Below are 27916 nucleotides of genomic sequence, written 5' to 3' on the forward strand. Positions count from 1 at the left end.
TGGGTATGGTTCTTTAGGAGCCATTTCTGTTTTTTGGGACTTGGTCTCTTCCTCTCAGAGCTTACTGACTGTGCCAGTCCTATAGTGAATCCGAGCAATCTATTTCTGCCTCCATGCTTGGCTTTTTTTTTTTAACATGCATTTGAGGCTCAAACTCAGCTGCTGTGTGGAAAGCACTCTCCTGACTAGGCCATGTTCCTGTCCTGAGTTTCTCTTTTAAAGTTGTCACCATTTCAGTTACACCAGACTTGTCACTAGAGTCCCATCATTTGTCATACGCCAGAGGTGTGTGAGAGCACTCCTTCCAACAAATCCTGGATGACTGAGCATTATTAAAAACCTTTGCTGATCCACCATCTTACTTGAACTTGCTTTTCTATTAAGTCAGTTTTCATCATAGTATTATAGTCCTTATTTTGTTTTTTGCCTTTTTTTTTTTTGAGATAAGGTCTCATGTAACTCTGGCTAACCTTGAAGCCCTGACCATCCTGCCTCTCTAGATCTGAGTGCTGGGGTTACAGACGTGTACTACACACCCAGCTTTTCATTTTATTCTTGGCTATTTGTAGTTTTTTTTTTCTTGAAAAATTTAGACTTTTTTCCCCCTCCTTTCTGATGCAAGGTCTTGGTAGATATATAGCCCAGGCTGGCCATGAACTCAGTGTGTAGTCCAGGAAGTCCTCACACTTGTAGCCCTCCTGCTTTTGTAATTATAGATATAGACCGCCACTGTAGCATCTTAGGCTCTTTCTGTGTGTGCAGGTATTTTTATTAGGCTTATGAACTCTTTCTGTGATCAACTCTCATAGCTGCTGTCAAGGTGGAGAATTATTATCTTTCCCTTTTGGGGGTAATTTGAAGACTGGTCATAGAGTATGGCCAAGATCATTTGAATCCATGCCCTTCATTCTTTTATATAAAGCCCAAAAGACTGGGTGGTACAGCGAGCTGCTTGTGCGCCCCGTGGTGAGGCTTTCTGAACTCATACTTTGGGAAAAGGGTCAGCCTTTGAGTTCTTGTGTTTGTGGTATGGTGCTGGCTTCCTCGGAGTCTTATCCAGTCTCCTCACTTCCTGTTAGCTCATGGATGGCAGCGATTGTTCCATCGTTTTAGTAGATGGTTTCCCCTATATCTTTTTAAATACATGTTTAGCTGCAACTTTTGACTTCTTTGTGAGCCAAACAGATTCCTAACAGTCCAGTATCCTTAAGGAGTCATTGAGGAGCCTTGAGGATGTTGAAGCTGGTAGGGCGCCCGCTGTGTGGGGCTGTGGGATGCACTCTGGAGCAGGCAGGTCTGAGGAGGGGGCATGTGACTGAGGAATGGCTTTCTCCACTCAATAGGTCCCTCAGGCTAATTTGTGGAAAAGAGGAAGTCTCAAAGTCAGGACATTTGGTTTTAGCTCATGAGAGCCGCAACTGCCAGTCCGGGGCCTGTTTATGTCAACTCAACCAGGACATTCTTTCCCCGTGGGAGCTGAATTATATTTAGAAGATTGCTTGGTGGCCATGAAATCTAAGGTTGTGTATTCAAATGTCCAGTGCTATCTGGATCTGCCCACCGCCCTGCTTCCTTTCCCAGTGAAGTTGTACCCGCCCAGTGTGACCCTCTTCATCTTTAAAGCTTACGGTTTTGGTTTCCCAAGAAGCCTGACCCACCAAGCGAGGCATGTGTTATAGAAATGGACCCTGTATTCAGTTCCACACTGGGTCCCCATGGGTACCGACAGCACAAACAAAACAAGAGCCAGATTACCACACAAACAAGCCAAGCTCTCCTGTGTGGGAGGAGACACTCTTCTGGCTAAGCTGGGAGGATGTTCTTGTCAGGAAGGTAGTAAGATGAGCTGGGCATAGGAGAAGTTTGTGTTAGCTCCATCATGGAAACTGGTTGTTTATGTGGGAAGGTTCTCTTGTGGCTGTACACAGATGGTCCAGATGCCCGGGGCAGCTGGGAACTGTCCATCTCACTGGGCGTGCCAGCTTCATGCCTCCTCACCTTGTCTTTCCACCTTGGACTGTTTTCACCCCTGACCTGGCCACTTCGAGTTCTCATAGCTTGCCGTGTTAGCATCAGGGCATTGGCTACTTCCTCTTGGCTTTAACCTGCCTTGTCCCCTTCTGGTGTGCTGCTGCCCAGTAGATCTTTTACAGGACCCTGTGTCAGTGAGCTTAGTGAGGATAGCCGGGGAACAATGGGGCCTGGGCGCCATCTTTATTGTCTTCTAGCTCTATGGTTTTATAAAGCTCCCTGGGTATAGTAGTCGCTCAGTTAGGATTTGTGCAGTGAACAAATAGAGGAAAGGCACTCCATATTTATCTTGATGCCTTCTTCTCAGCAGGCATCCTCTCCTGACTTCTTTCCCCTTGGCCTTGGCAATGGCCATACACTGTGAGCACATTCGTTTTTGTCTTTATTTTTTCTAGTGCTCTTGCTCGCTAGTATTTCTCATCTCTTTTCTGTGGGACACAGGTAGCTCTTGGTGAGAGGTGTGGCTCTGGGGACCCAGCTTGCACTTTCTCAGCCTTTCGCTGCTTTCCTTTGTGTCTGACAGGGTCTCTGGTTTTCTCAGTCTTTGGCTGGGGCCCACCGGTGGGACTACCTGGCTATTTCTTTCTGAACACAAGACCTTCCTTGAGGCGAAGAGCTTGGTTATACACCGGAACCTCAGCTAAGACGGTGTCTGTTGAGGTCCTCTGTCTCAGTCTAGCATAACTTCCAAGACTGCGATATTAAAGTCACAAGAGTGGTGACCCCAAGAACATACTGTTTAAGATAATATTTTAAGTTGTGGGAACTATAAGCATAAAAACAATATAAAACAAAACACATCTCATATAACCCAAGCGGGCCTCAAACTCCCTTGTGTGGCTAAGGATGCCCTTAAACTCCTGATGTCTCTACCTCTACCTCCCAAATGCTGTGACTACAGGTATGTTGCCACTATGTCTGGCTTTTGCAGGGTGGGGAATCAAACCTAAGGCTTTGTGCATGCTAGGCAAGTATACTACCAGCTGAGGGACACGAACTGTACCCGTGTGTGTTTTTTAAATTAAAATATCAATATGGGAAAATAGAAAGAAAAGGTAAAATAAATCTGCCTATTCAGGTGACGCGCAGTCTTCTTCTTTTTTTTTTTTTTGCGATTACTCCTTAGAGATCCCTTTCTTGCCTTACTCCTCAGTCCCTGTGCCCATTTCTGCTTCTAACCTGCTTCTCTATCTTTTGTGGGTCACAGCCTCTAGCTCTTTGGCTTAGCTGTCATTGACCTGGGACCCAGAGAGTCACCACCGGTCATGTACTATGCACTGAACAGCATTGGGGCTGGCCCAGGAGCTTCTCCCTGGGCTTCGCCACTGTGGCGTCTGGCTCTATACCACAGCAGGGAGTGTGGAAGCGCCCTGGTCAGCAATACTTATACTGTGATAGTTCTGACAGTTTTGCTAAGCTGAGTTTGGAGATAAGGTGAATATCTCAATGAGAGCTCAGAAGGCAGCATCCAGTCACATCGGAATGTGTTGTGTGTCATGTGCACAGTTTTTCATGATTGCCACAGGAGGACCAAGTTCATTTTCAGTTTCTTGTATGGCATTCCCTAAGTTGGTTTTGTTATTGAATTAAGAAATGACTATTGTATTTGGCCAAATCATGTGGTGTCTTTGGACATTTAACCACCTGAGGTAGGAAATGGTATCTTCTTAATGTGAGAAAACCTAGTAAGGTTAAGAACCATTGGAGACAGTGTGATTTCCACTTATTATAGGATCCTAGGGCATTGTCATTGGGGGTAATTATAGTAGTTTTATGATTTTCCCATAGAAGCTGTGACTTAAATTTTCATAGTTGTCTCACTAGTTGGAAGGAGTAGAATAAATGTACCTTAAGACAGTCATTTTCACATTCTGACAAGTATTTGATATTTTTTCAATTCTCATTTATTGATTTAAAATGTTAGTGTATTTGTTTCAAATTGTTAGTTCAGAAAATATTATTTTCTTTTATTTAAACCTTTTGGAAATGTATTATTTCTATTCTTTTTCAGACTCTTTTCACTTCCTTTGTGGGCTTATGTAACTCTTCCTTGGCTCCTGTCTTTGGCGTGAAGTCTGTTTTTTCCTATTGTGAATCTTTTATCTTTTACTCAGAGGCCATCTCTATTGCGGCACCTTACTGGGACCTCTGGAAACTGTCTGAATCGAGTTGGGGATTTCATCTTTTGCTTTTGAGAAAACTTGAATTATAGTAAAGCAGGCCTCAGCGAAGGCCTCTCCTCACAGATGTGTAGGAGAGAAATCTCTATATCACCACTCTATTTGTAACAGGAAGGCCACCTGCCTTTGGGAGCAGTGAGTCTCTGCCTACTATGTATAGGCCAGGGGATCACCCTAGCATCATGGCATCTGCATATTACCTCTCCCTCAATCCTTTCCAGTGTTCCCAGGAGCAGACAGCTCCTTAGACAGCCCTGAAGAGACCGTGATAAAGAATAATGTCTTTGTATCTATTTTCCTTTTTTAAAAAAGATTTACGTATTTATTTATTATGTATACAGTATTCTGCCTGTATATATGCCTGCAGTCCAGAAGAGGGCACCAGATCTCATTGAATTTGGTTGTGAGCCACCATGTGGTTGCTGGGAATTGAACTCAGGACCTCTGGAAGAACAGCTAGCGCTCTTAACCTCTGTGCCATCTCTCCAGCCCAAGTTTTGTTTTTTCATTTTTTGCTTTTGTTTTTGTTTTTTTTTTTTTTCTGAGACAGAGTTTTTCTGTGTAACAGCTCTTGGCTGCCCTGGGCTCACTTTGTAGACCAGGCTGGCCTCGAACTCACAGAGATCTGCCTACCTCTGCCTCCCGAGTGCTGGGATTAAATGCGTGTGCCACCATGCTTATAGTATTTTATTTCCCAAATTCAAGAGGAAAGAGATGTGGTTTGGGGTCTCTATTCCTAGGATGTGCCTGGATGGCACGTCACCATCCATATCCTGAGATACCGTGAGTATACTGAGATAGAAGAAGGAAGATGAGGCTGGAGTAAGACACTGGGGGGTCTGGACCACAGCTGGGATGTGAGGAAAAGCCATTTAGCCTTTATGAGGCTCTCCATGGGACACAGGGAATGCAGACTTTCTCCCTCCTTGCATTGCTATCTCAGGACACATAGGGCTCTACAGCGGGTCGGAAACTGTGTTTCTGCGCTCTTGTTGGCAACACAGTGTGATTGGGTAAGGCTAGCGTGGGGCCCAGAGTCTGCATTTCCAAGGGGTCTCAGACTCCTGGTCCAGGATCTGTACATCTGATGGAGTTCCACGCAAGCATTATGTTATCCTGTGGGATAACACCCTGAGGGTAGATGTGGCCCTTTAGCACCAGGGTGCCACAGGAGAATGCCTTTGAGGCTCTTCAGTTACTTGCCTCAAGCCGGATGTGGTGGCGCACGCCTATTATCCCAGTAGTCAGGAGGCAGGGGCAGGTGGATCTCTGAGTTTGAGGCCAACCTGGTCTACAAAGCTCTTCTAGCATAGCCAAGGCTGCACAGAGAAACCATGTCTCGAAAAACCAAAACAAAAACTCCAAAAAGCCCAGTTACTTGCCTCCTCAGTACACGCGTCAGCTCTTGGGGGAGTGTGCCCACTTCCCCAGGGCCAGTGTGAGCCTCAGAGCGAGCATGTATGTTTTCAGGCCTGGAGCACAGGCCATGAGTGTCATCAGCAAGCAGATAGCTCAGGTTTCCCCCCTCTCTGCTCTGCTGTGAGTCCTGGGGTGAGCGTGTCTGCCTCTTCAGGTCTGCTGTGGGCTGTTGGGTGAGTTGCATCTTGGGAAGCTGCATGGGCTTGCATTCTCACTTCCGTCTCTCCCTAGTTCTGTAAAGTCATAGAGACACTAAAGCCAGAAAGAAGGGAGAAAGAAAAGGAGTGTGGCACGGGACCTGAAAGCTTCTCACATTCAGCTGCTCCTTGGGCCCTCCTGCCCTGGCCGATGGCGGCTACCCTCTCTCCCCCACCCTTTCCTCTCTGCTTCCCAGCCTTAGAATTGTGCCCTCATGGGTTGTAGTTAGAAAGCCGAAAGCGTAGATATCATAGTCATTGCATTTTAAGTTACAATTCAACTATTCTCCTCCCCACACTTTAGAAAACTCATCATTTTCTTAAGTCTTTTAGCTGCCTAAAGAATTGATGTGTGTCTTGAGGGGCCTCCTGGACCAGAAGTAGCACTGTTTTTTTTTATTGTTGTTAAGAAGAGAAATGCTGGTTAGCAGCCAAATGCTGGTTGGCGCTGCTTTCGCGGTTTAGCTAGGCAGGCCTGGGTGTTAGAAGCCTTGATTGAGTCCTTTAGCTGTGAGAGTATAGGCATCTCTAGCCGCCTGCTCCTTCCTGCTCCTGCACCGCACATCACTCTGTGCACATCTGTGCCCTTTCTAGTCTTCCACATAGTGTCTTGCATGACCTGCCATAGGCCAGTCTCTGGAAATGGTGAAGGACTACATCTGAAATGCAATAACATTGTCATGAAGTGTAAAAATAAAATTGATGTGTGTTTACAGACTATGTGTATTTCTTGTCCGTTGTTGTGGTCCTCTGCTTGGGCGTTGTGAGCATCTGTTTGTTGGTACACCGCAGCCCCACTGTCAGCTAAGTCGGCGTATGCCTAGTGTCGCGCGGAAACCATGTACGGACCTCAGTGCTCTTTTTTCTTCGCCCTCCAGATGTGTATTCTTTTCAAGAAGAGGGACCTGTTTCGGATCCTCATTTGGCCAAACACTTAGCACATTTTGGGATCGACATGCTTCACACGCAAGGGGTGAGAAAAATCTTTTGTCTCTTAATTCTACACAGTGTTAGTGATGGGTATGGGGCCTTTAATGTATTTACTGTAGAATTATTCTAATGCGCACCTTTACTTTACTTCGTAGAGTTTGTTTTAATTGTTGCATTAGTTTGTTGGATTTAGTTGATTAGCATTTGGTCTGGGTTACCAGCTTAGAATTTTGTTGTTTATCAAGTTCTGGCTTATTTGGGGTTCACTTACAAATATTTTGTCTCCTTTGGTGGGTAGTTTCATAAATCTCTCTTTTATTTTTTTTCCACTGAAAGGAGAAACTATAAGATGATGACCTTTAAGATTATATGTGACCTATGTCACTTTAATTAATTGCCCACAGGGAATGAGGTGAAGGATGCTGGGTAGTGGGTGGAGTAAACTGTTGAGGCTTCGCTTCACTGCTTGTTTGATGATGGAGTACTTTTGCCTGTGAGGCCTGCTTCAGCGCCAGGTGGTCGTCCCTTCCTCCCAGGCCAGCACTCTGTCTTTATGCTCTCATGCCGTTGGCTCTCTCTCATTGGTACCCGTCCTTTCCGTTGCCCAGCCTTTCAGTTCCTCCCTCTCCTAGGTGCTCCACGTGGCAGTGGTTCCGTCTCACCTTCCTCTCTCCCTTACTTGCCTTTTTGTTTACTGCAGGGCTGTGTTGTTCCCTTGTCTTGCTATGTGGAGTTTTGTTTGTTTGCTTTTGGTTTTTGCGAGGGTCTCACGTAGCCAGGGCTGGCCTCGCAACCGTGTAGCTGGGAATGACCTTGAACTTCTGCTCTTCCTGCCTCACCATGCCCAGGGTGTGTGGTGCTGGGCATGGAAGGAGCCCAGGACTTCATTCACGCTCTGCAAACACTTGAGCCACGCCCTTCACTAGTTGACATCTCTCTCTCTCTCCTTCTTGTTCTTTCTCTTTCCCAAAACAAAACAAAACAAAACAAAGCCAGAACAAACAAAACCCAAACCCTTTTCATGTTTTAAAAATTTGTAGTAAAATTTTTATAAAATTGCCCTTTTAGCTAATTTCAAGTATAGTTTTGTGGCATTAAGTACATTAACACTCTTACGTAATCGTTGTCTCTTTATGTCTTTGAATAGACTGTTCATTTTTTTTCCCCCTTGTAATCCAAGGAAAATGGCAGAAATAGCCGTTGTATCAGAAATGATTCCTGGACTTGAGTTCTGAGTGTGAATCCTGTATAAAGCTCCCTTCTGTCCTCTCTTTCTTTAATGATGCCTCAGACAGAGAACGGGCTCCAGGACAATGACATCAAACCCAGAGTCAGCGAGTGGGAAGTGATCCAGGAGTCGGGGACTAAGCTGAAGCCAATGTACGGCCCAGGGTACACGGGCCTGAAGAATGTGGGCAACAGTTGCTACCTCAGTTCCGTTATGCAGGCCATCTTCAGCATCCCAGAGTTCCAGAGAGCGTAAGTGTGCCCCGCTGCTGATGGGCCACTGTGTTGCCAATCTCCCTGGGCTAGTCCACTCTGGGTTACAGGGAAACCCATTGCTATTGCTTGGGGAGTCTGCTGCATCATGGTGGAAGTGTGGCTCCCCACTCCGAGGCCCCGTGAGAGTAAACACTCATGCAGTGACCTGTGCGGGCAGCATCTATTCACCAGTAGAGGGTCATTTTGTAGAGGATTTTAGGTTATCATTTTTTTGTTAACAGTGTGGTTCTCAGGTGGCCTGGGCTGCTTGGTGTGAGTGTGCAGTGAGCAGATGGTGGACACTGGTCAAACTCCTAGAGACTGGTGTAGTACTTGGTGTCACCTCACCTTGAATGTGGAATTTCAGATGTCCAATTAAGTATTCCTATGGTCGCTTTGAAATCATTTATCTAATCTGAGTTGGAGAATTTGACACCCTGGGCGCACTGATTTAGAGTGCTTCCTCGTTCTGCAGGTACGAGGTGCCCTCTTTCCCCTGTGCCTTCCCTCATAAGTTGTCACGTCTGTGGGCATTTCCTGCCTTGGGTTGTGCTTAGGGCAGGAAGCCTCACAGCCCCGGAGCTTAGAGTGGGTAGGTTTCTACACTGGGTTAGATGTGGGAGAAGACGTGAGTCCTAAGAAAGACTGACTAACAGACAGCATGCTGGGAGCAGCAGCACAGGGTGCCGCATGGAGATGAACCCTACAAGTCCCATGGTGCTTCCTTAACTGTATGGCAGCTCAGATGACCTCCTAGTACTGTGTTCCGGCTTTGAAAACATACTGTCAGCTTTCCACATACGCTTTTCAAGTTTCATATAAAGAATGAGCTATTATGTTACATTTAAGTGTGTGTGTGTGTGTGTGTGTGTGTGTGTGTGTGTGTGTGTGTGTGTTTCAAGAGTAAACTCAAGGGTGTGATATCTGGCCTGAGGGAACATCCAAAGACAGACAGACAGACACTCAGTAGATAAGTTTAAGAACACAGTTATAAATGTGGTGTATCCCGTGAAGGGGGAGGGAGGGAGGGAGGGGAAGGGACACACGCCACTGGCAGGTGAGTTCGAGGGATGGGAAGGAGGGGCAGGCAATTTGAAGCTCTAGCCTGGGAAGCTTTTTCAGAGGCATGTGTCATGTGTGGTAAATTATTAACCATGTTTCTGTCTGTTTTCATCTCTTGAGTATGGCAGTCTTGTCTTAATGTGATGCACACCCTAAGGTTTCTTTTTGTAGTGCTTGTGAATGCCCCCCTGAAAGGTTGTGTATAAATTATTTACTTTAAGTTATAATGGGAGAGTCTTGCACTCATTCAAATGTCAACATTTTTACTGTTTTGTTATTTAGGAAACTTTTTCCCTACATTGTCAAGTTTGACAGATAATTAACTTTGTACATTTTTTCTTTAATCAACATGTAACTCATGCCTGTGTTTTGATTATAAGATTTAAACCTTTCTCTATTCTTGACTAATTGGCCCCATTGCTTTGAGCCTTTGGCATAGTGTCTTTAGTTATGGTTTCTATTGCTGTGATGAAACACCATGACCAAAAAAACAAGCTGGGGAGGAAGGGGTTTATTCAGCTTACGCTTCCAGATCATAGTCCATCACTGGAGGAAGTCAGGGCAGGAACTCAAGCAGGGCAGGAACCTGGAGGCAGGAGCTAATGCAGAGGCAATGGAGGGGTGCTGCTTACTGGCTTGCTCTTCATGGCTTGCTCAGCCTGCTTTCTTATCGAGCCCAGGACCACCAGCCCAAGGATGGCACCACCCACCAGGGGCTGGGCCCTCTCCCATTCATCATTAATTGAGAAAATGTTTCACAATTGGATCTCATGGAGGTATTTCCTCAACTGAGGCTCCTTCCTCTCTGATGACTTTTGCTTGTGTCAAGTTGACACAGAAAACCAGCTAGTACACATAGCGCATGGTGGCAGTAATGCGTGGTGCAGTAGAGGCATTCATTTCAGGGGCGTTTTGTGTAGTATGGAGAAGCCCCACTGTCTCGTCTGAAGGCACCCTCCAACCCCAGTGACTTTACCTCTTCCCACTAGTCCTACTTCTCAGTAATGCCACAGGCTGGAGACCCAACCTTTAACAAGATGCGGCCTTTGGGGACAGGCATCCAGGTGTGGCAATGCATTTCCCATTTGGTTACTGGTAACCATTTGTTGAACTTGGTGATGTGACGTTATAGTGTGTTAACATAGTTAGTTCTCATCTCAAAAGGAATACAGATTGTTTATCCTTGAGTAAAATGTGAGTGACCCTGCCCAAAGAATATGTATGCAGGTTGCCCCAAAAGACATGCTCACTTCGGATTGGTCACATGAGATTTTATTAGTTACAAAATAAAGAAAATCATAAGTCAAAGTCTTACCAAAGGCACTGTTGAGGACCACAGAGAGACAGACCCCAGAAAGTGGGGCCATCTCTGCTGTAGGGATCAGATACTGTCTGATGACTTTTGACTCGTGGAAGCTAGTGGTCTGCTGAGAACACACATTTTAGGCCTTAATAGTTATAGGATGTTAGGTTAGATGCATTCCATGAGTGGGCAGTGAATAATTTTCAAAGGAATGAAAAATAGCCCAAGACAATTTAGTGCTGGTCTGCTATGTTTTAACTCTCTATAACCTTTAAGTCCAGCCATTTGCTTGTAGCATCTGTAACTCAAGTATGGCTTTTCTTTTTTCTTGGGACCTTAAGTTTATAGATGATATAAGTCTGTTTATTTAGTAGACGTGTACCAAATATTTTCCATGCTAGACACTCTTCTGTTACTGTTGATACTGTCTACACAGAGTCTCTGTCATCACATCGGTTGCATTTTAGTATAGTATAGTCAGAGATATAAATCAATCAACCCATGAATCAATCAATCACAACCAAAAGTAGAGAGGGTGAATAGGAAATGAACTGTGCGAGTGGAGGGAGTGACCACGTGTCAATATCAGGTGTCAGGGCTAAGGCTAGTACTGTTTTGTCAAGAGTGTGGCCTGCTGGGAGAAAGAGTAGCCAAGCAGTGACAGCCTGCAGAGTTTCAGCTTTGGAGCCAGGCTTAGGAGTGGGTGACTTGCATGGTACCTAGTGAAGTTGCACCCCATGCTGTTGCTTCTCTCACGGGATAATGGCAGGGTCAACTCCCTTGTCCTAGGGCTGTAATGAAGAATTCCCCGGCCACACAGGAAGCCTTTTTCTTAAGAAAGCCTTACTTCAAGAAAGGTCGTTAGGGTAGGTGCCATTGCTGCTGCCTACATTTTGAAATCATTGGCCCAGTTCCTAACAGTAGAGGGAAATGTTACATAAATACTTGCTAAGATAGTAGAGCAGACCTCTCTTCAAGATGGGCCATGGTGAAGGACGTGGCCGTGACTCTAGCAAGGCCAAGTAAGATTCCTAACAGATGAGCATGGGCAGGCTTGGGGAAGGGGCTTTGTACATAAGGATACAGGCAGGGTTCAGGGTCTGATTGTCACCTTGGCTGAAGAAGAGCTTGAAGAAGCACCTTACCTATTTTGCACGGGACAGGGTGGGTCTTACCATGTAGCACAAGCAGGCTGGCTTTGAACTTGCAACCCTCTTGCCTTAGCCTCCCCATTTGCTGGATGCTGCTTGTTTTTGCAGCAGTGATTGTGATGACATGGTTTCTGATAAGTCCGAGTGATGTGGGGGACAGAGCCTCTAGGGTGGGTGAAACTCATCTATGGACACTTTGGATGCGGGGGTGATAGCTCATGAGTCTGCTGAGAGGGAGGAACTCAGGAAAGCCTTACCTCAGCGGGGTGGCTGTAGAGCGACAGCTTGGGTCTGTTGTCCCATTTCTGTGTGGTGACCGTCCTGTTGTCTCCTAGGTATGTAGGAAACCTCCCAAGGATATTTGACTACTCACCCTTAGATCCAACGCAGGACTTCAACACACAGATGTGAGTACCCAGCGCTGGGTTTTGAGTTTCCGGTGGGGTGTTCACGTTGGTTATTGCTGAGTTGAAGGCAATTCCATTTTCTTCTTTATTTTCTGTATTTTTTTAAAGTGTTCTAGAATGGGTGTGTGTTACCTTTATAAGAAGATATTATTAATAAAGTTGTAAAGTACTGAGGACACTTTGAAAGTGGAGTCAGAATCAAGCAGAGGCAATGCCAAGCTGTTTGTGAGGAATCCGGATAGCTAGCGAGCAGCCTGGCTACAAGATCCCGTGGGTCCTCTGCACATCTCTTTATTGTTTGTCTCTCTCCTGGCTAGGACTAAGTTGGGGCATGGCCTCCTCTCTGGCCAGTACTCGAAGCCTCCGGTGAAATCCGAACTCATCGAGCAGGTGATGAAGGAGGAACAAAAGGTATGTGTCCCCACGTGCCAGGCTGTGTCCCCACGTGCCAGGCTGTGTCCCCGCGTGCCAGGCTGAGGTGTGGGTGGGCGGGACTCTGGCCAGTGATGTGCGATTCCGCTGTGTTGGCTAAGGGGCTGTTGTGAACTCACTGAGCTGCCCCTGTGTTCTTAAAAACAATGGTAAGGAGAAGGCAGCATCAGTGTTCCCACTGACTTGGGTCACACTTGGGCCATACGTGCGCCCTCCATCATGATTTTCTTAAGGCAGAGCTGGGATTGGAGGCACGAAGCCTAAACCCTGCAACCTCCCTCCCCCTACATGAGTCTGGTCCTCTCTGTGTTTCTTATCTTAAGCTCCAGATAGCTATGTCTATATCTGTATCTATCTATCTATCTATCTATCTATCTATCTATCTATCTATCTATGAGTGTGGGTGCCTCAAAGCACATTGCACATGGACAGTGACTCAGGAAAGCGGAACTCCTATAACTCTCTGTCCACTCTGCAGACAGATCTGCCGAAGAGTTTCCTCTTGCTCAGAGTTGCTCATTGCTTATAGAGCCTTAGGGAGGGTCTTGTAAGTCTTGAGCCTTCCTGAGCCTTGTAAGTTTCCTGAGCTTCCTGCATGTTTGATTCTCATGAGAGAGTTTTTTTTTTAGAGATTTAGAGATTTTAGAGATTTATTTATTTATTTATTATATTTACAGTGTTCTGCCTGCATGACTGCCTGCAGGCCAGAAGAGGACCCTAGATCTCATTATAGATGGTTGTGAGCCACCATGTGGTTGCTGGGAATTGAACTCAGGACCTTTGGAAGAGCAGGCAGTGCTCTTAACCTCTGAGCCATCTCTCCAGCGCCTGGGAGAAAATGTTAATAGTTCTATGACGGATTTCCAGGCTGGCCTTAAACTGTTGATCCCCCTGCGTCAGCTTCCAGAATGCTTACCGCAGGTTCTCTTTTGCTAAAGCAGAGCACATGGGCTTCTAAGGCTCTCCCCAGAGCTGAGGATTAAGAGCTGTTTGAAGGTTACTGAGTGGCTCCCAGCATGCTCAACTAGGCAAAGCCCGTTGGTTACCTATAGTTGATAGACTAGCTGAAAGATGGGCTCCGTGGATCTCCATGTGCACACTGGCTGCTTCACTGTTACACAGCTCCAGAGGGCACTGCTCACAACCTGCTCCCTTTGCTTGGTGCCCTTGGCAATATGCAGTGCGTAGTCTATGTGGCTGTGTTCAACATGCTTTACACTTATGGCCACAAACCCCGTGAGTGCAATCCAGATCCAATTCCCTAACCCCTGCTGTCTCTTCAGAGTATCCTGGGTTCACATGTTCACTCAGGGCTTAGGCCTGTGCCATGCTGGGTCTTAAGTTTTTGACCTCTGTGCTCCCGGGTTTGGTCAGCAGGGGGTGAAAAGCGAGCTCATTCATGGTCATGTAGGGGCTGCTGCTGGTGGAAGCAGGCAAAAGGGGGAAGTAGGCTGTGAAGGGGAAAGGTCCACGTTGGGATCTGGATGGGGAGGGAAGTATGCTGGAGGTGGCGGGGGGGGGGGGGTGGAGGAGGGGAAAGAGGGAGGGAAACAGATGCTTTGCTTAGAGAGTCCAGGAGAGTCAAGGGGTGGGGGTAGGGAGAACACACCTTCTCAGGTTGCCTTGTCACCCAGGTGTGCAAGATAATGGCTACAAATCCACCTGAAAGGGGTGGGGGTGGGATGTGGGTGGGTCTTCACTGGAAGATGTGTTCGGCTTAGGGGGCTGGTCAGCCAGGCTTCTTTTTCTAGTTTCCATGAGACTTTGAAGGAGTGGTGGTTGATTAAAAGGCATTATGTTTCATCTCATTATTCTGTGACATTGTTTGCACTGTGCTGGGCCTTGGGCAGCTTTTCTTTGGGGGAGCAGCTTCTGTCTTGTCTGGTGGAGACCAGGAATCTGGTCCTGTAGGGCTGCGTGACTGGATGCAGATCATGGAACCACAGCCTTCAGATGGCAGGATGGGAAAACCTTTGTGCATTTTATGACCATTTTGGTGCTTTATTCGAAGAAGTGTAAACTCTTCAGGTTAGAAGTGTCCGGAAATAAAACTGAATTTGGTTCCTGCCATGATGCCCTTGGCCACTGATGAAAAGGTAGCTCCTGATGGTCAGGGCACGATACTTACTCATTGCCGGGGTCCAGCCCTGTGAGAGATCAGGGCCTGGAAAAGGGTGGGTGCAAGAGTGTTGAGGAGGAATGAGTCCGGCATGGGCATCGAGAGGGATTTACATCCTCACTGATGGGTAATCAGAGTGTTTTGTTGTTGTTGTTTTATTTTTTGTTTTTGTTTTATACAGATTTCAATTGACAGGGATATATGCATGTTGTTCCGAAACATAGATCAGTTCATGTTTGTCCCTGGACACGTGTTTTAACCTTTCCTTGGTCATAAGTTTAGTCATCATTGATAAACCATAACAGAACAGAGTTTTCTTTTACTAACTTTTTTTTTAAAATCAAGCCCATAACCCAATTTTTAAGTCATGTAGTTTTTTTTCCATATACATTTACTTTATTACACACATGCATAAAACAAACTATACACTCAGGGAGAACCATGTGACAATCATGAGTTCTATAAATGTTACGTTCATAGTGATTTGCCTATTTGTATTTGTCAAACTTGAAGTAAACATCTTTCCTGTCTTGTTGGGTCTAAATTTCTGAATGAAATTCAATATCTATCATATCTCATCTCTATTAACTTAGCTCCTTTATCTTGATCTAAAAGATTTTATCCCTTAACCAACTAAACTTGATTGTAAAACTAAACTATCTGGCCTTCAACACCCCTCAGAGACTTGAGAAGGAATAAGACTCAAATTCCTGAGGGAACCAGCAGTGCAGGTTAGCGGCTTCCAAAAGGAACAAAATGACTGAGACAGCTTACTGCCTGAACAGTCACAAACAGAATTCTGCCTAAAAATGGGCAGCTTAGATGCAGACAGAGTCGACGGCTTATCTTTGCCAATACAGAGTAAGCAAGTCCTCAATAGTTCCTGCCTTGTGAGTAAATCTGGCAGAGACATTGGGCCAGAAGGCTGAAGATGAGGCTCCAATGTTATAGTTTTAAGGGCATATTTTGCCAAAGCATGACAGCCTGTTCTCAGCCTGGTAGCTCTTGTGGTTCGCAAGACAGAAAGAAAACCTCCAAGCCAGCCTGGGCAGATTGTCATCTCCCAGGAAGTGTATTGCCAACTTTTAATAATCAGAGGGCCAATTGTCACTAGGCCCAAGAAAAGTCTTCTTCAGAACAAAGTTGCTGCAGTTATTATTTAATTTCTGCCATAATATAATGCTTCTATTTTATATATTTGTAGAATTTATTTATATATCTAATGTTGGTATTTTTTTCTCCTTGCTCGTATGACATCATAGTGGCCTTAACTGAGCTAATTTTTCTAAGAAAGGGAGTCTTAATTCTTTTACATTTACCCACACCATTCTTTGCCCGCCGGTAGATGGAAGAGGCTTTTACTTTGATCTGCTGCCAACTTCTCTAGCCGAATATTGTTTACCTTTTTAAGTTTACTTTGTTCTAATTATCTTGTAAGTGCACAGGCAGATGTGCTGAGAGTATCCTTGAGTCAGAGCCTCATAAGGAGGTCTTTGCCATATTTACTTCAGTCACAACCTCTAGGGCATAAGGAAGGCCTTCAGGTAAGGCCAGATAAGGATATCTCTCCTAAAAGTGGGAGGGCCAGTATGCTTAGGACTTTCCTGGGGAAGCTTAGAAGCAGTACTCCTGGTAGAGGGCATAAATGATTCATAAGGAAATGTCCATCAATCCAATATCTCCAAGTTGTACAAATAATAAAAGTCCTCCAAGCATGGGGCACGTAGAGGTCAAAGCCAAAAAGTGGGGGGACCATACCACAGCGATTGCATCACTCTGCTCACCTTTGCTGGAGCTTTGTCAAACAGCTTTGCTGGCTCTATGACTTTCACTGTTCCCATTAGATAGGGCTATGCCAATGCATCCTACAAACACCTGCCTGCCTGCTGTCCTCAGCATCAGAACCAGTTGCTGTGTTCAGACAGAAAGGCAGGTGGGAATGACTGGCCTCCCTTGGGCCATATGTGGCTACTTAGTGTGTTTTCTTGGTTCCTGCCTAATATCCACACCCTAGCCCCTCAGTGGCAGTCCTGTACATGCAAGGGTGTGATTCCCAGCTGACTCCAATCCCTGTGACTTGTGACCTGTTTAATGCTCCTGGCATTTGGGTTTGTGACCTTTGTTCTAGCTGACTTAGAAAACCCATCCCTGGCACACAGAACTAGGAAGGACCTAACCGTCTTGAAGAAAGAATACCAAGGGACTTGGCATATTTAATTGGTAGAGTGCTGGCCTCACATGCTTGAAGGCCTGGGTTCCATTCCCAGCCGTGGGTAGACTGAGTGTGGCATGGTGCAGGATTGTGATCCCATTGCAAAGTGTCCTAGCTCCAGAGGTTATGGGACCTGGGGAAATGGATCCGCTAAATAAGGCAAACTAAAGTCTCATGCGATGGCCAAGTCTATTCATAGCATCAGACAATTTATATTCTGAGCATTAAGAAAAATCACGAGTAAAGTTCTCATGAGTTTAATCTATATATAATTACAAGGATAAGACACATGTAGCAAAACACGCTTTTTCCACAGAGGCATATTAAGTATAGTTTACACATTTAATTGAATAGCAACAGCAAGCAATAATGAGTAATCTGAGGGAAACTCTATCCACTACACTGGGAGGAGCAGGAAGCCACATTCAAAGAACAATTCTGTGTTTTGAGGCATTCACAAGACTTCTGTGTTTTTTGTTTTTGTTTTTGTTTTTTGGTTGTTGTTTTTTTTCTTGGAGTTTTTGCACAAGCACTCAGAATTCTCCTCACATGACTCCATTACTGGACTGTGTTCTGACAACAAAGGAGGTGGAGGCAGGAGGATTAGAAATTTAAATTGGGCACAGTGGCACACACCTGTATTTCCAGCTCTTGGGGAGGCAGAGGCAGACAGATCTCTGTGAGTTTGAGGCCAGCCTGGTCTACAAAGCGAGTCCAGGACAGCCAGGACTATAATAGAAACCCTGTCTTGAAAAAAAAAACAAGGAAAAAAAGAAAGAAGAAAGAAATTCAAGGTACATAGTGAGCTGAAGGCCAACTTGGGCAAAATGAATCTCTACCTTAAAAAAAAAAAGTTAAAAACAAACAAACGAACAAAAAAAACCCTCACGGAGTAGCTACAGTGTGCTTTGTGTCAGTGGAAAAAAGGTCTTGTCTGCAGGGTAGGGGTGGGTGTAGGATTTTGGTCCAACCTTGGCTCCTGTGACATTCAGGATAGAGGTTGAATTAAAGCACTTTTTATTTTATTTTATTTTTTAAGATTTTCAAATAGACTAATATTCCACAGTGGAATCTTCTACTTCTGTTGACAGGGGAGGGAACTTCTTTCTGCTAATAGTTCATATCACATCATGCTTGTTGAAGGCCAGGCTCTTCCTGTGTGGAAGCAGAAATCCTGCAGCAAGCTCCTGCAAAGGTAGCTGACGTGAACTTCGGCGTACCCCAGGCCATCTGGGGCCAGTGCAGCTGCTGTGGACAGTTTCCGGATCTTGCTCCAACATCTGCTTGGATGGAGCTGTTCAAGTTTGCAAATTACCAGCTAGCTCAATAGTGTGGGCTTTTCACTTCTTACCTCTGCCCTTTGCCCTATGTCTTGGCTCATTTCTGAAAGATATGCATCCTGATATTAAATCATCCGCTAGAGACCAAGGGAAATCCTAGATCTTTAGTAACATCTTAGATAACAAACCATTTCATCTATTAAAAAATAATTCTCAGCAGCTTTCTAGTGATGTGATAAATTAAACTCCATGACCAAAGAAACTTGGGGAGGAAAGGGTTTATTCTATTCTTACACTTCCTGGTAGCCGTCCATCACCAAGGGAAGTCAGGACAGGAACTTAGGCAGGGAGGGAACCTGGAGTCCGGAACTGAACCAGAGACCATGGAGGCACACTGTTTACTGGCTTGCTGGTCATGACATGCTCAGCCTACTTTCTTCTACACACTGGAACCACCTGCCCAGGGGTTGCACCATCCAAAATGGGCTGGGTCCACCCTTAGGTGCTTTGCCTGCAGGCTTGCCTGTAGGCCATTTTTATAGAGGTGTTTTCTTAATTGTGGTGTACGCTTCTCAGATACGTCTAAGTTTCTGTCACATTGACAAGACCAACCAGCACATTCAGGATTTGAATTTCTTTATGAGAAGATTTTGTGTGTGTGTGTGTGTGTGTGCGTGCGCGCGCGTGCGCATGCATACATGTGATATGTGTGCAAGTGCCAGTGGAGGCCAGAAAAGTACATGAAGTTGCCTGGAGCTGGAATTAGGTGGTTGTGACTGGCCAGTATGTGGGTGCTGGGGACTGAACCTGGGCAGAGTAAGCACTCTTAACTGCTGAGTCACCTCTCCTGCCTAAAATTAAATTGGGGTCTACCATGTCCTTAAAAAGTTGTCCTTGATATCTATCTATCTGTCTGTCTGTCTGTCTGTCTATCTAATTTATGCTGAGGATCAAACCCAGATTCTCCTGCATGATAAATTTCAAAGAATTTAAAGGTGGAAAACTCTTCAAGCTTTTTCTCTGGCAGAGAGCATGTTTGAAGTAGTTGTGTATTCTGAGAAGCTGTCTCCTGGATAGTTTATCTAATTCCCAAATTAAATAATTTTGACACCATCCATTGCGGGTTTTAGCATCATCTGAGGTAACCAGCGTCCTGCTACAAAGAAGTGGTAGGATTTTGACTTTAAGCATGGAGCTTTGCTTTTTTTAGTTTGTATTTACCCCTGTTGGGCATGTGTAACATTCTTTTTAATCCCCAGGAAAAGCACTTTTCTTTCTTTCATTCTTTCATCCTTCCTTCCTTCCTTCTTTCTTTCCTTTCTTCCTTTTTTGAAACAGGGTTTCTTTGTGTGTCCTGCACTCACTTTGTAAACCAGGTTGGCCTCAAACTCAGAGAGATCCACTTGCCTCTGCTCCCAGAGTGCTGGGGTTACAGGCCTGCACCACCACACCCGGCTGAAAAAGCACATTTCATTGCACACAAAATGAATCAAACGATCAACATAGTCTCTTTCAAGGTTGTTTTTCTCCACCACGTTCTGTTGATGCATAATTTCACTCTGGTTGTTTTAAATCAGATGATAGTAAACAGCAGGAGGAAAGACTGTCTAGCATTTTCACGGTCACAGTTAGGCTTGAAGTGTGGCCGCTGGGGGACGAGGCTGCTGGGAGAACTGGCCATGTGTGACACTGATCTGTGCTGCCTTCACTCCGAACACTGAATTGTTCCTATTGTGTCAGTTACTCAGAGCAATGCTAACAGTTCTTTCTCCAAATACTGTACTATGCTAAAACTGAGCTGCAACTTTCTTGTAATCTTGTGTGTTGGGAACAGGTTGAGATGTGTGTGTGTGTGTGTGTGTGTGTGTGTGTGTGTGTGTGTGTGTGTGTGTATGTGGTCGGAAATATCTTCAATAGTTGCTCTGACGTGCTGGGAGCCTCCAGATAGTGCACTTCCTGCTCACTAATTAAGCCATCAGGCTCTCGGGAGCCAGTGGACACTGCTTGGCTGTGCACCTGTATGCTGTTTTGGAGTCCTGCACACGCTCCTGGGAGTCTTCTCTCTGAGTTTAGTTACTATGAATTTCACTTGCTCATGGCAGAAGTAAGTACAGTACCCTCGTCATACCACAGGCCCCCTGGGTGGTTGTGCTATTTTGGAGACTTCTGGACCACCATTTTACAAAGTGAGTGGTCAAGAGGCAGCTTATAACCAAGACAGTGGGCCTCATACCTGTTTGCAAAGTGGCACCTTGGCCACCCACTGTCCTTAGCTCCAAGTTCATATGAAGAGTCCTATCAACTCTGTATAAGGTTTTGATATCTATGTGTCCCTCTCTGTATACATCCATACACATACATATATGCATGCATACGTGTGTGTGTGTGTGTGTGTGTGTGTGTATTGTTAGACAGCCTCCCTGTATACATCCATACACATATATGTATGTGTATGTGTGTGTGTATATTTAGACAGTCTCCTGGATGCCAGGGTAACCTTGAACTTGCTGTGCAGCTAAGGGTGACATTGGGCTTCTGAGCTTGCCGCTACCTCCTGAGTGCTGGGCTTACAGATGTGTAATCTGTACAGATGTGCACAACTGCTTTCTGCTCCATCCTGGCTCCTGTCAGGGTTCTCCTTCTCCTTATTTAGCGTTGGCATTCACAGTAAGACCTGACCAACTTGTAATTCAGGCTTTGAATGTATATGGGGGAGGCTATCTACTGATTTTTTAAAAAAAATTTAGTGTTTTTATTAATTTACTTATCCCTGCAATGTATTTTGATCATGTTCCTTGCCCTCCTTTAACTCTCTCAGATCTTCCCTACTTACCCAACTTCAGGTTCTTTCTTATTTTTTTTCTAAAAACAAACCAAAACCAAAACCAAAAGCCAAGCAAACAAAAAAAAATCCAGTAAGGCAAAATTCCGAAACAAAACAAGACATGGCCTTTGTCATGTGTTGCTGACTACTCGTGGCCGTAGGGCCTGCCCTGGAGTGTTGCTGGACAACTGATTTTCCACTTATCAGCAAGTATCATGGCAGACAGCTTCTGTGTTAGAGGTTGGGTCATGTGTCCACCCCTCCTTCTCAGTGCTGGGATCTGCGCATGCCCTGTGCGGTCTGTCACGTCTCTGTGAGTTCATATATACTTCAGTCCTGTTGTGTCTGGAAGATGCTGCTTCCCTGGAGTAGTTCAGAATTCTGACTGGCTCTTACAATCCTCCAGCCTCCTCTTATGCATAGATCCCGGCGGCACGAAGGGAAGAGTTTGATTAAGACTTACCATTTAGGGCTGGATGCCCTGTAAAGTCTCTCTCTCTCTCTCTCTCTCTCTCTGCCACTGTCCAGTTGTGTGTCCCCATGGTAATTACCATGTACTGCAAGAAGAAGCTTCTTTGATGTGCTCAGAGGGATGCTCTGATCTATGAGGATAGCATTATGTCACCAGGAGTCGTTTTATTGCTATGTCCCTTTAGCAGAATGATAGTAGCAGGTTTTCATGGATGTTGGATGATTTTGTCTTTATACTGTAGCCCCAGCAGAATGGGATCTCTCCACGAATGTTCAAGGCCTTCGTCAGCAAGAGCCACCCAGAATTCTCCTCCAACAGACAGCAAGATGCCCAGGAGTTTTTCTTGCACTTGGTCAATCTTGTAGAGGTGAGTCTTGAGAGCATCCTGCAGGGTGGTCCGAACGCACCCTGCTGCTCTGGTGAGGGCTTGAGCAAATGCCCCCTTCTCTTCACCCCAGTCACTTGCTGGCCTCCTGGTGGCTGTCTCTGCTATGCACACTTGGTATGGCTGCCTCTCACACTCGGGTTCCAGATGCTGCTGGCTTTGTATGTCTTTCATGCTGTGCGTGTTATGGATGTGTTTGGTCTCTGGATACGGACCCCAGAGAACGCCTCCAGGTACTTGATATTCAAGCACTGCTTCCAATGCAGCAACGCTGAAACATATGGAAGCCGTGGAGAATTCCTGAGTGAAATCTTTCACTCACTTTAAAACAAACAAACAACAAAACAAAACAGCACCTCTCCTCCCCGCCATTATGAAAGTGTTCTGTGTGGGAGAAAACCCAGGGGACAAAATCAGAATGGCCATATAAGCAACTGCTGCAGTTCTGGCAGCTGACCCTTCAGTCGTTTCCCAGTTGCATGTAAATTCTCTGTGAGTTGTGTTTTCCCTTAGCCTGTTGGAAAGGTGTGACCATATACTTGCACATCCTAATAGAGCATGCTTTTTTTATTTACATATATTTTATGTTGCATTTGAAATTGCATCACACATGTCTCGATTTTCCCAGGACAGTATTTTTAAATCTTTTTATTTTGTTAACTTCATTTCCTTCCTTCTAATTACACCCATGTCAATCTTCTATGATTTTAATGCTTTGTAATATTACTTTACAAGGGGACTGACATTTATTTACCCAACCCCTCATTTTGGGACAGTATATAAATCTCAGTGTCTTGGTTTGGTTGACTCTGATGTCTAGAAAAAAATAAGCTCACTAAAACTAGATCTCAATGCCAGAATCAGAGTTGTGCTGTTTTTTCTTTCATGGCTTCACTTCTCTGCATCCTCTAATCTGCTATTATCTGACTTTCAGAGGAATCACATTGGCTCAGAAAACCCAAGTGATGTTTTCCGTTTTTTGGTGGAGGAGCGAATTCAGTGCTGCCAGACCAGAAAGGTCCGCTACACAGAGAGAGTGGACTACCTGATGCAGTTACCAGTGGCCATGGAGGCAGCAACCAACAAAGGTAACCGTACCCAAAGGGAAGAGAGTCATTGAGGGAGACCCCAGTCACTGAGATGGGCTGCACTTGGGTTGCACAGCCCTTCCCATCTTGTCCTGCTCCTCGTGTGGCTTTCTGTGGAGGAGGCTAAATATATCATGTCAGGCCTTGTGGAGGTGCCATAGACAGGAGCTGCTTTGGGGCCCAGAAAATGTGGCTTATGGTTAGGCTGGAGTCAGCACAGTTATAGGAGGCTGTTTGTGGTGACGTGGACCGGAGATTCTTGCATGCCGTTGGTAATATGCTGTGGTATAAAGCTTGACGGTTGGTAGATGTGCAATCAGAGATCTTAGGAAGCAGCCAAGCTTTGCGTCTGGGTCTTTAAGGCAGGCCTCCTACGAGGTCACTTGTCTGGAGGAGAAGAATGTCTGGACGTTGAAATGGAGGAGAGGAGCTGCCATGTAGCCTTTTCAGGGCATGGCTTCTCCCTGTAGCCTGTTCAGGGCGTGGCTCCTCCATGTAGCCCTTTCAGGCCATGGCTCTTCCATGTAGCTTGTCCAGGGCGTGGCTCCTCCATGTAGCTTGTTCAGGGCGTGGCTCCTGGTGCCCTCATTCTGCTCTGATGGAATGGATGAGTGATTTTCCTTAGAGTTAGTGTCTTAGAAAGGAAAAGGCAAAATGGCTGTTGGATTGCTCATTTTTGGGTACTTGCCATCTTTGTAAAGGTCAACGCTCTCAGAGTGCCTATTGCTCTTTTGGGGGAGCTTAATTTGTTATGGTACTGGAAAGTGATGATTCTGTTGATTTTTAGATGAAATTATTCTCGTTTTTCTATAAGTGCATACAGCTTTCGGCTACATTTAGATTTGCTCATTATACAAGTCACGTAAGGCTGTGAAGTGTGTGCTTTGTTGCTTTCTGAGAATGAGGGCTGTCTTAGTTTTTCTCTTGTTGCCATAAAATGCTTGGCAAAAGAAGCTGAAAGAAGGAAAGGAAGGAAAGAAGGAAGGAAGGAAGTGCGGGCTTATTTTGGGTCAAAGTTTCAGCATATTGTCCATTATGAAACGAAAGTCCCATTGACAGAGGCCGGTTGCATTGCCTCTTCCAGGAGGATGCAGAGGGAGATGGATGCTTTCTTTTCCAATGTGCTCTTGGCCACCAATGGTGCTGCTAATTTTTAGGGTGGCTTTTCCCACTTCAACTAACCTAAGTGAGCTAATCCCTCACAGGTGTTGTCAGGGCTAAGCTAATCTAGATAATTGGGGCAGCTGTGCCTGTTGGCTTACATCCTAGCTGACAGGAGAGCCTGTCAAGCTGACAATCAATAGGAGCCATCAGCAGTCCCTGTCACGTTTCCTTGCCCATGTCAGCCTTCCATGTTCTGAGTGGTCTGTAAACAATGTTGGCTTAAGTGTCTCATTGCAAATGGAACACCCATGCTATAGGAAATCATGGATGTATGTCATGGATGGGGAGGCAGTAAGACCTTTTCAAACGCAAAATGAGGAGAGTGGCATGAGTTGGTGACACTGTTGTCCTGGGTTACAGGCTGAGCAGCTGTCACTACAGAAGCATCTTCCACACAAGGCTGTGGTTTGGATCTTCTTGTGCTAGGTCTTATCATCCATTATAAGCATAAGACCCATCCATTAACACTTGTTTTTTTTTTTTAATCTAGTTGTTAGGGCTTGACAGAATGAAGCCATTTGGGTTGTAATAACTTCAACAGTTCTGTGGTCTCTAATTCACTGTACTATATGGGTGGTTCTCTTTTTAAGAAAAGAGATTCCTAATTTAGTTTCTGGATTTCCAGTAATGCTTATCCTTTGTATGCTAAATAGAGGTAGTACACTGTAAACCATGGACAGAGAGGGCGTTTAAAACTCTATGTAGTTAGTGTCAAAATGGGAGCAGCTCTCTGGCTCCTAAGAGGTTCTCAGCACACATACTTCCTTTCCCTTGGTATTTCTTTGCTCACTTTATAATTAGACTTGCCTCGAGACACCTCCAAGGCAGTGGATTAGAGGCTGAGGTAAATCCTCAAGGACGTACTGTTTCCTCGGTGCTGGTTGTATTTCTAGGACAGCGATGGTAGACAAGGGCAGGCCTAGACACGCTCCCCTTGACCTCACACCATTGTGGTGCTCACAACCTCCATCTCGGGTGCTTGAAGGACCCACATGACACCGTATCTGGTCATTGTCTGGGGGCTCAGTGACAGTCCTTCTCGTTTGTACCTCCTTCCCTTTGTCATGTCATTTTGGGGACAGTTTGAAGTTGGCAGCAGGGGCTTTCTCCCTCTCCCTCCAACTCCCACCCTTCCCTCTGCCTGATCATTCCCCAAATCTGACCTCTTGAATCAAGTTTACAGCCCCTTTGGGCCTCATCTGTGTTTGTTAACCAGGGCTTTAGGTCTAGGCCTGTCAGTGATTGGTTAGTTTTGACCTTTAGCCTTACATTCTTCAGCCTGGAGTGAAGGGCCTTAGGAGAGGAGAGCCTTTGGCTCCCTGGCAGCTGCAGAACTCTCTAGTGTGACATCTATAGAAGATCAGGGACTTGGCTCACTGCAGGGTGGAGCAGCAGCTTCTCTTGCCTCTCGTGTCCTGGTCACGATCTGCTCTGAACTCAGTACCCTCACGTTGGTCTCAAAGCGAAATAGCAAAAATAAACAAGAATTAAAAAAAAAAAAAGGAAGTAAAAAGTGTTTCTGGCTCCACAAAGCCTGTCAGTCTTGGGAAGGGTCTTTGGGCAGGCTTCTCTGGAACGGACAGACAAGGCAGTGACCCTGACCTACAGGGAAGCATACTGCCCCAGAGGGTGCGACTCATTTGCAGAGGAAAAGAGTGACCAGAAGGTTCCTTTCTTCCTCGCTCTTCCTCAGATGAGCTGATCGCCTATGAGTTAATGAGAAGGGAGGCGGAAGCTAACAGAAGACCTCTTCCGGAGTTGGTTCGAGCCAGGATCCCATTCAGTGCCTGCCTTCAGGCCTTTGCAGAACCAGACAACGTGGATGATTTCTGGAGCAGTGCCTTGCAGGCAAAGTCTGCAGGGGTCAAGTGAGTAAGGCAGGCTGCGAGAGGCCTGGGGAGGTGGGGCTGAGGCAGGGGAGGGGACGGGTGTTCTGAGAGTCTGTGAGTGCTTGTTCGTGAGGGTGGGCTGGGCTGTGATGCAGCCCTGTGGCTGTCATTCACTTTACTTGATGAGCTGACCAATGAGTCCCATGACTTGTGACTTGGGTATGTTCTAGGATTTAAAAAAATTTTTTTTTAATTAAAAAAATTTTTTTGAAAGCAAAATTGTAGCTTATTTTGTAGTTGAAATTTGATTTCCTTTTTTTTTTTTCTTGCTAAGAGAGTAAGTTTGGGAAACACCTTTACTCCCAAGGGCAAGAATGACAACCGATAAGGAAACCATGAACCTCCTTTTGGCAACCTTCACTATGTAAACACCACTGCAGTATCTTGTAATCTTATAGTTAGGTTTCAGCTTAGGCCTTGGTTGCTTGTGTGCCTTCCCGGGGAAGTCTTGGGCATGCCAGGTAGGCAGGAGGAGCATTTGCTTGGTGAGCTGCTTACAACCATGTCAGGAGTTCCTATTGTGAGCCTGGCTGTCAGGTACATGCATATTTTTTTTTTCTCCACTTGATACCTTAATTGATATAACACAGCCAGTCCTTGCTGCACACCTCTTTTGCCACTTGAGTCTGGGAAAGAGCGTATACAGAGACACAGAAGAAAGGGCTCCTGAAAGCTGTGTCCGTTCAGTTTTCCCTCTGTTTACCTCTGCACTGGGATGTCTACTTTCTCTTCTGGTGCACGCCCGACCCAGGATTCTATAGATGCTCAGTGAATGCTGTATCAGGAAGCTAATTCCTAGTTTTGGGGTGCTTGTTTCTGGAAATGCACCACTTTGAAATGTTCTTTGGCCTTTTTCTTCAAGGGTGAGACCAAGCTCTCAATTGACAGAGTGAAGGGTGGAGGGCTATGGCTGCTGGGTTTTCTGGGTACCCCCCACCCCCAAGCCTGTTGTCAGTTGCTGTCTGCAGGACCCTCAGGGTCCTGCTTTGCTTCAGACTAGATGACACATGTCAGAAATGGGAAAACAAAACGGCTATTTCAAAAACCACAGGTTGGGGCTGGAAAGACGGCTCAGCAGTTCAGAGCACTGGGTGCTCTTCCAGAGATCCTGAGTTCACATCCTAGCAACCACATGATGGCTCACAACCATTTATAATGTGATCTGATGTACTCTTCTGACCTGCAGATGTATACCAGGCAGAGCACTGTATACATAATAATAAATAAATACATCTTAAAAAAAAACCCTACAGGTTAGAAATGCATCTCGGTGGAAGAGCTCCTGCTTAATGTGTATGAAGCCCTAGGTTTGATTCCCAGCACTACAAAAATCAAAACAACAATTCCAAAACCTGACACCCACACCTCAAAGCAAAACCAAAGTAACCAAAATAACAATTGAGAGCAAAATTAAAGGGACCATTTTTATTAAAATAAGTTTGAGAAGATGCACACACAGAGGATGATTCATCCAGCTGTCAGCTGTCTGTCCTTAGGTAAGTGTTGTTGCAGGGGCTGCTGAGGTATGTATGTGAAGTATGTGCATGTGTGTGTGTGTGTGTGTGTGTGTGTGTGTGTGTGTGTGTGGTGTGTATGTGTGTGTGCATGTGTGTGTGCGTGTGTGTGTGCACGCAGGCAGTGTATGTGTGTATGGGTGCAGTGCACACAGGCACACACTTACCTCAGTGTGCATGTGGAAGCCAGAGGATAACCCTCCCCCACTTCTACTTTGTTCAGCACCTGGCCTCTCTTTTTATTGTCACTGCATACACCAGCCATATGGCGGCCAGGCCTCTAAGCTGCGGCGGTTCCTCTGCCCGCTCCTTTCACTTCACCGTAGAAGCACTGGGATGGGTGAGGTACACCACTGCTTGGCTTTACGTGGTTTT

At 45.6% G+C, this 27916-nt stretch overlaps 1 protein-coding gene across 2 annotated transcripts in view; it reads left to right on the forward strand.

Moving 5' to 3' along the window:
• USP13 (ubiquitin specific peptidase 13) overlaps positions 1-27916 on the forward strand; it is a 109727-nt gene that overhangs the window by 50385 nt on the left and 31426 nt on the right. For both annotated transcript variants that reach the window (XM_084769110.1, XM_084769109.1), the window contains exons 7-13: positions 6706-6800; positions 8049-8236; positions 12091-12162; positions 12480-12573; positions 21743-21868; positions 22821-22974; positions 25832-26006. In XM_084769110.1, coding sequence (XP_084625236.1) covers positions 6706-6800; positions 8049-8236; positions 12091-12162; positions 12480-12573; positions 21743-21868; positions 22821-22974; positions 25832-26006 — 904 coding nt within the window. The remainder of the gene's footprint in view (positions 1-6705; positions 6801-8048; positions 8237-12090; positions 12163-12479; positions 12574-21742; positions 21869-22820; positions 22975-25831; positions 26007-27916) is intronic.

Source organism: Acomys minous, assembly GCF_964271855.1.
Source record: "Acomys minous genome assembly, chromosome: 19".
NCBI classification, from domain to species: domain Eukaryota; kingdom Metazoa; phylum Chordata; class Mammalia; order Rodentia; family Muridae; genus Acomys; species Acomys minous.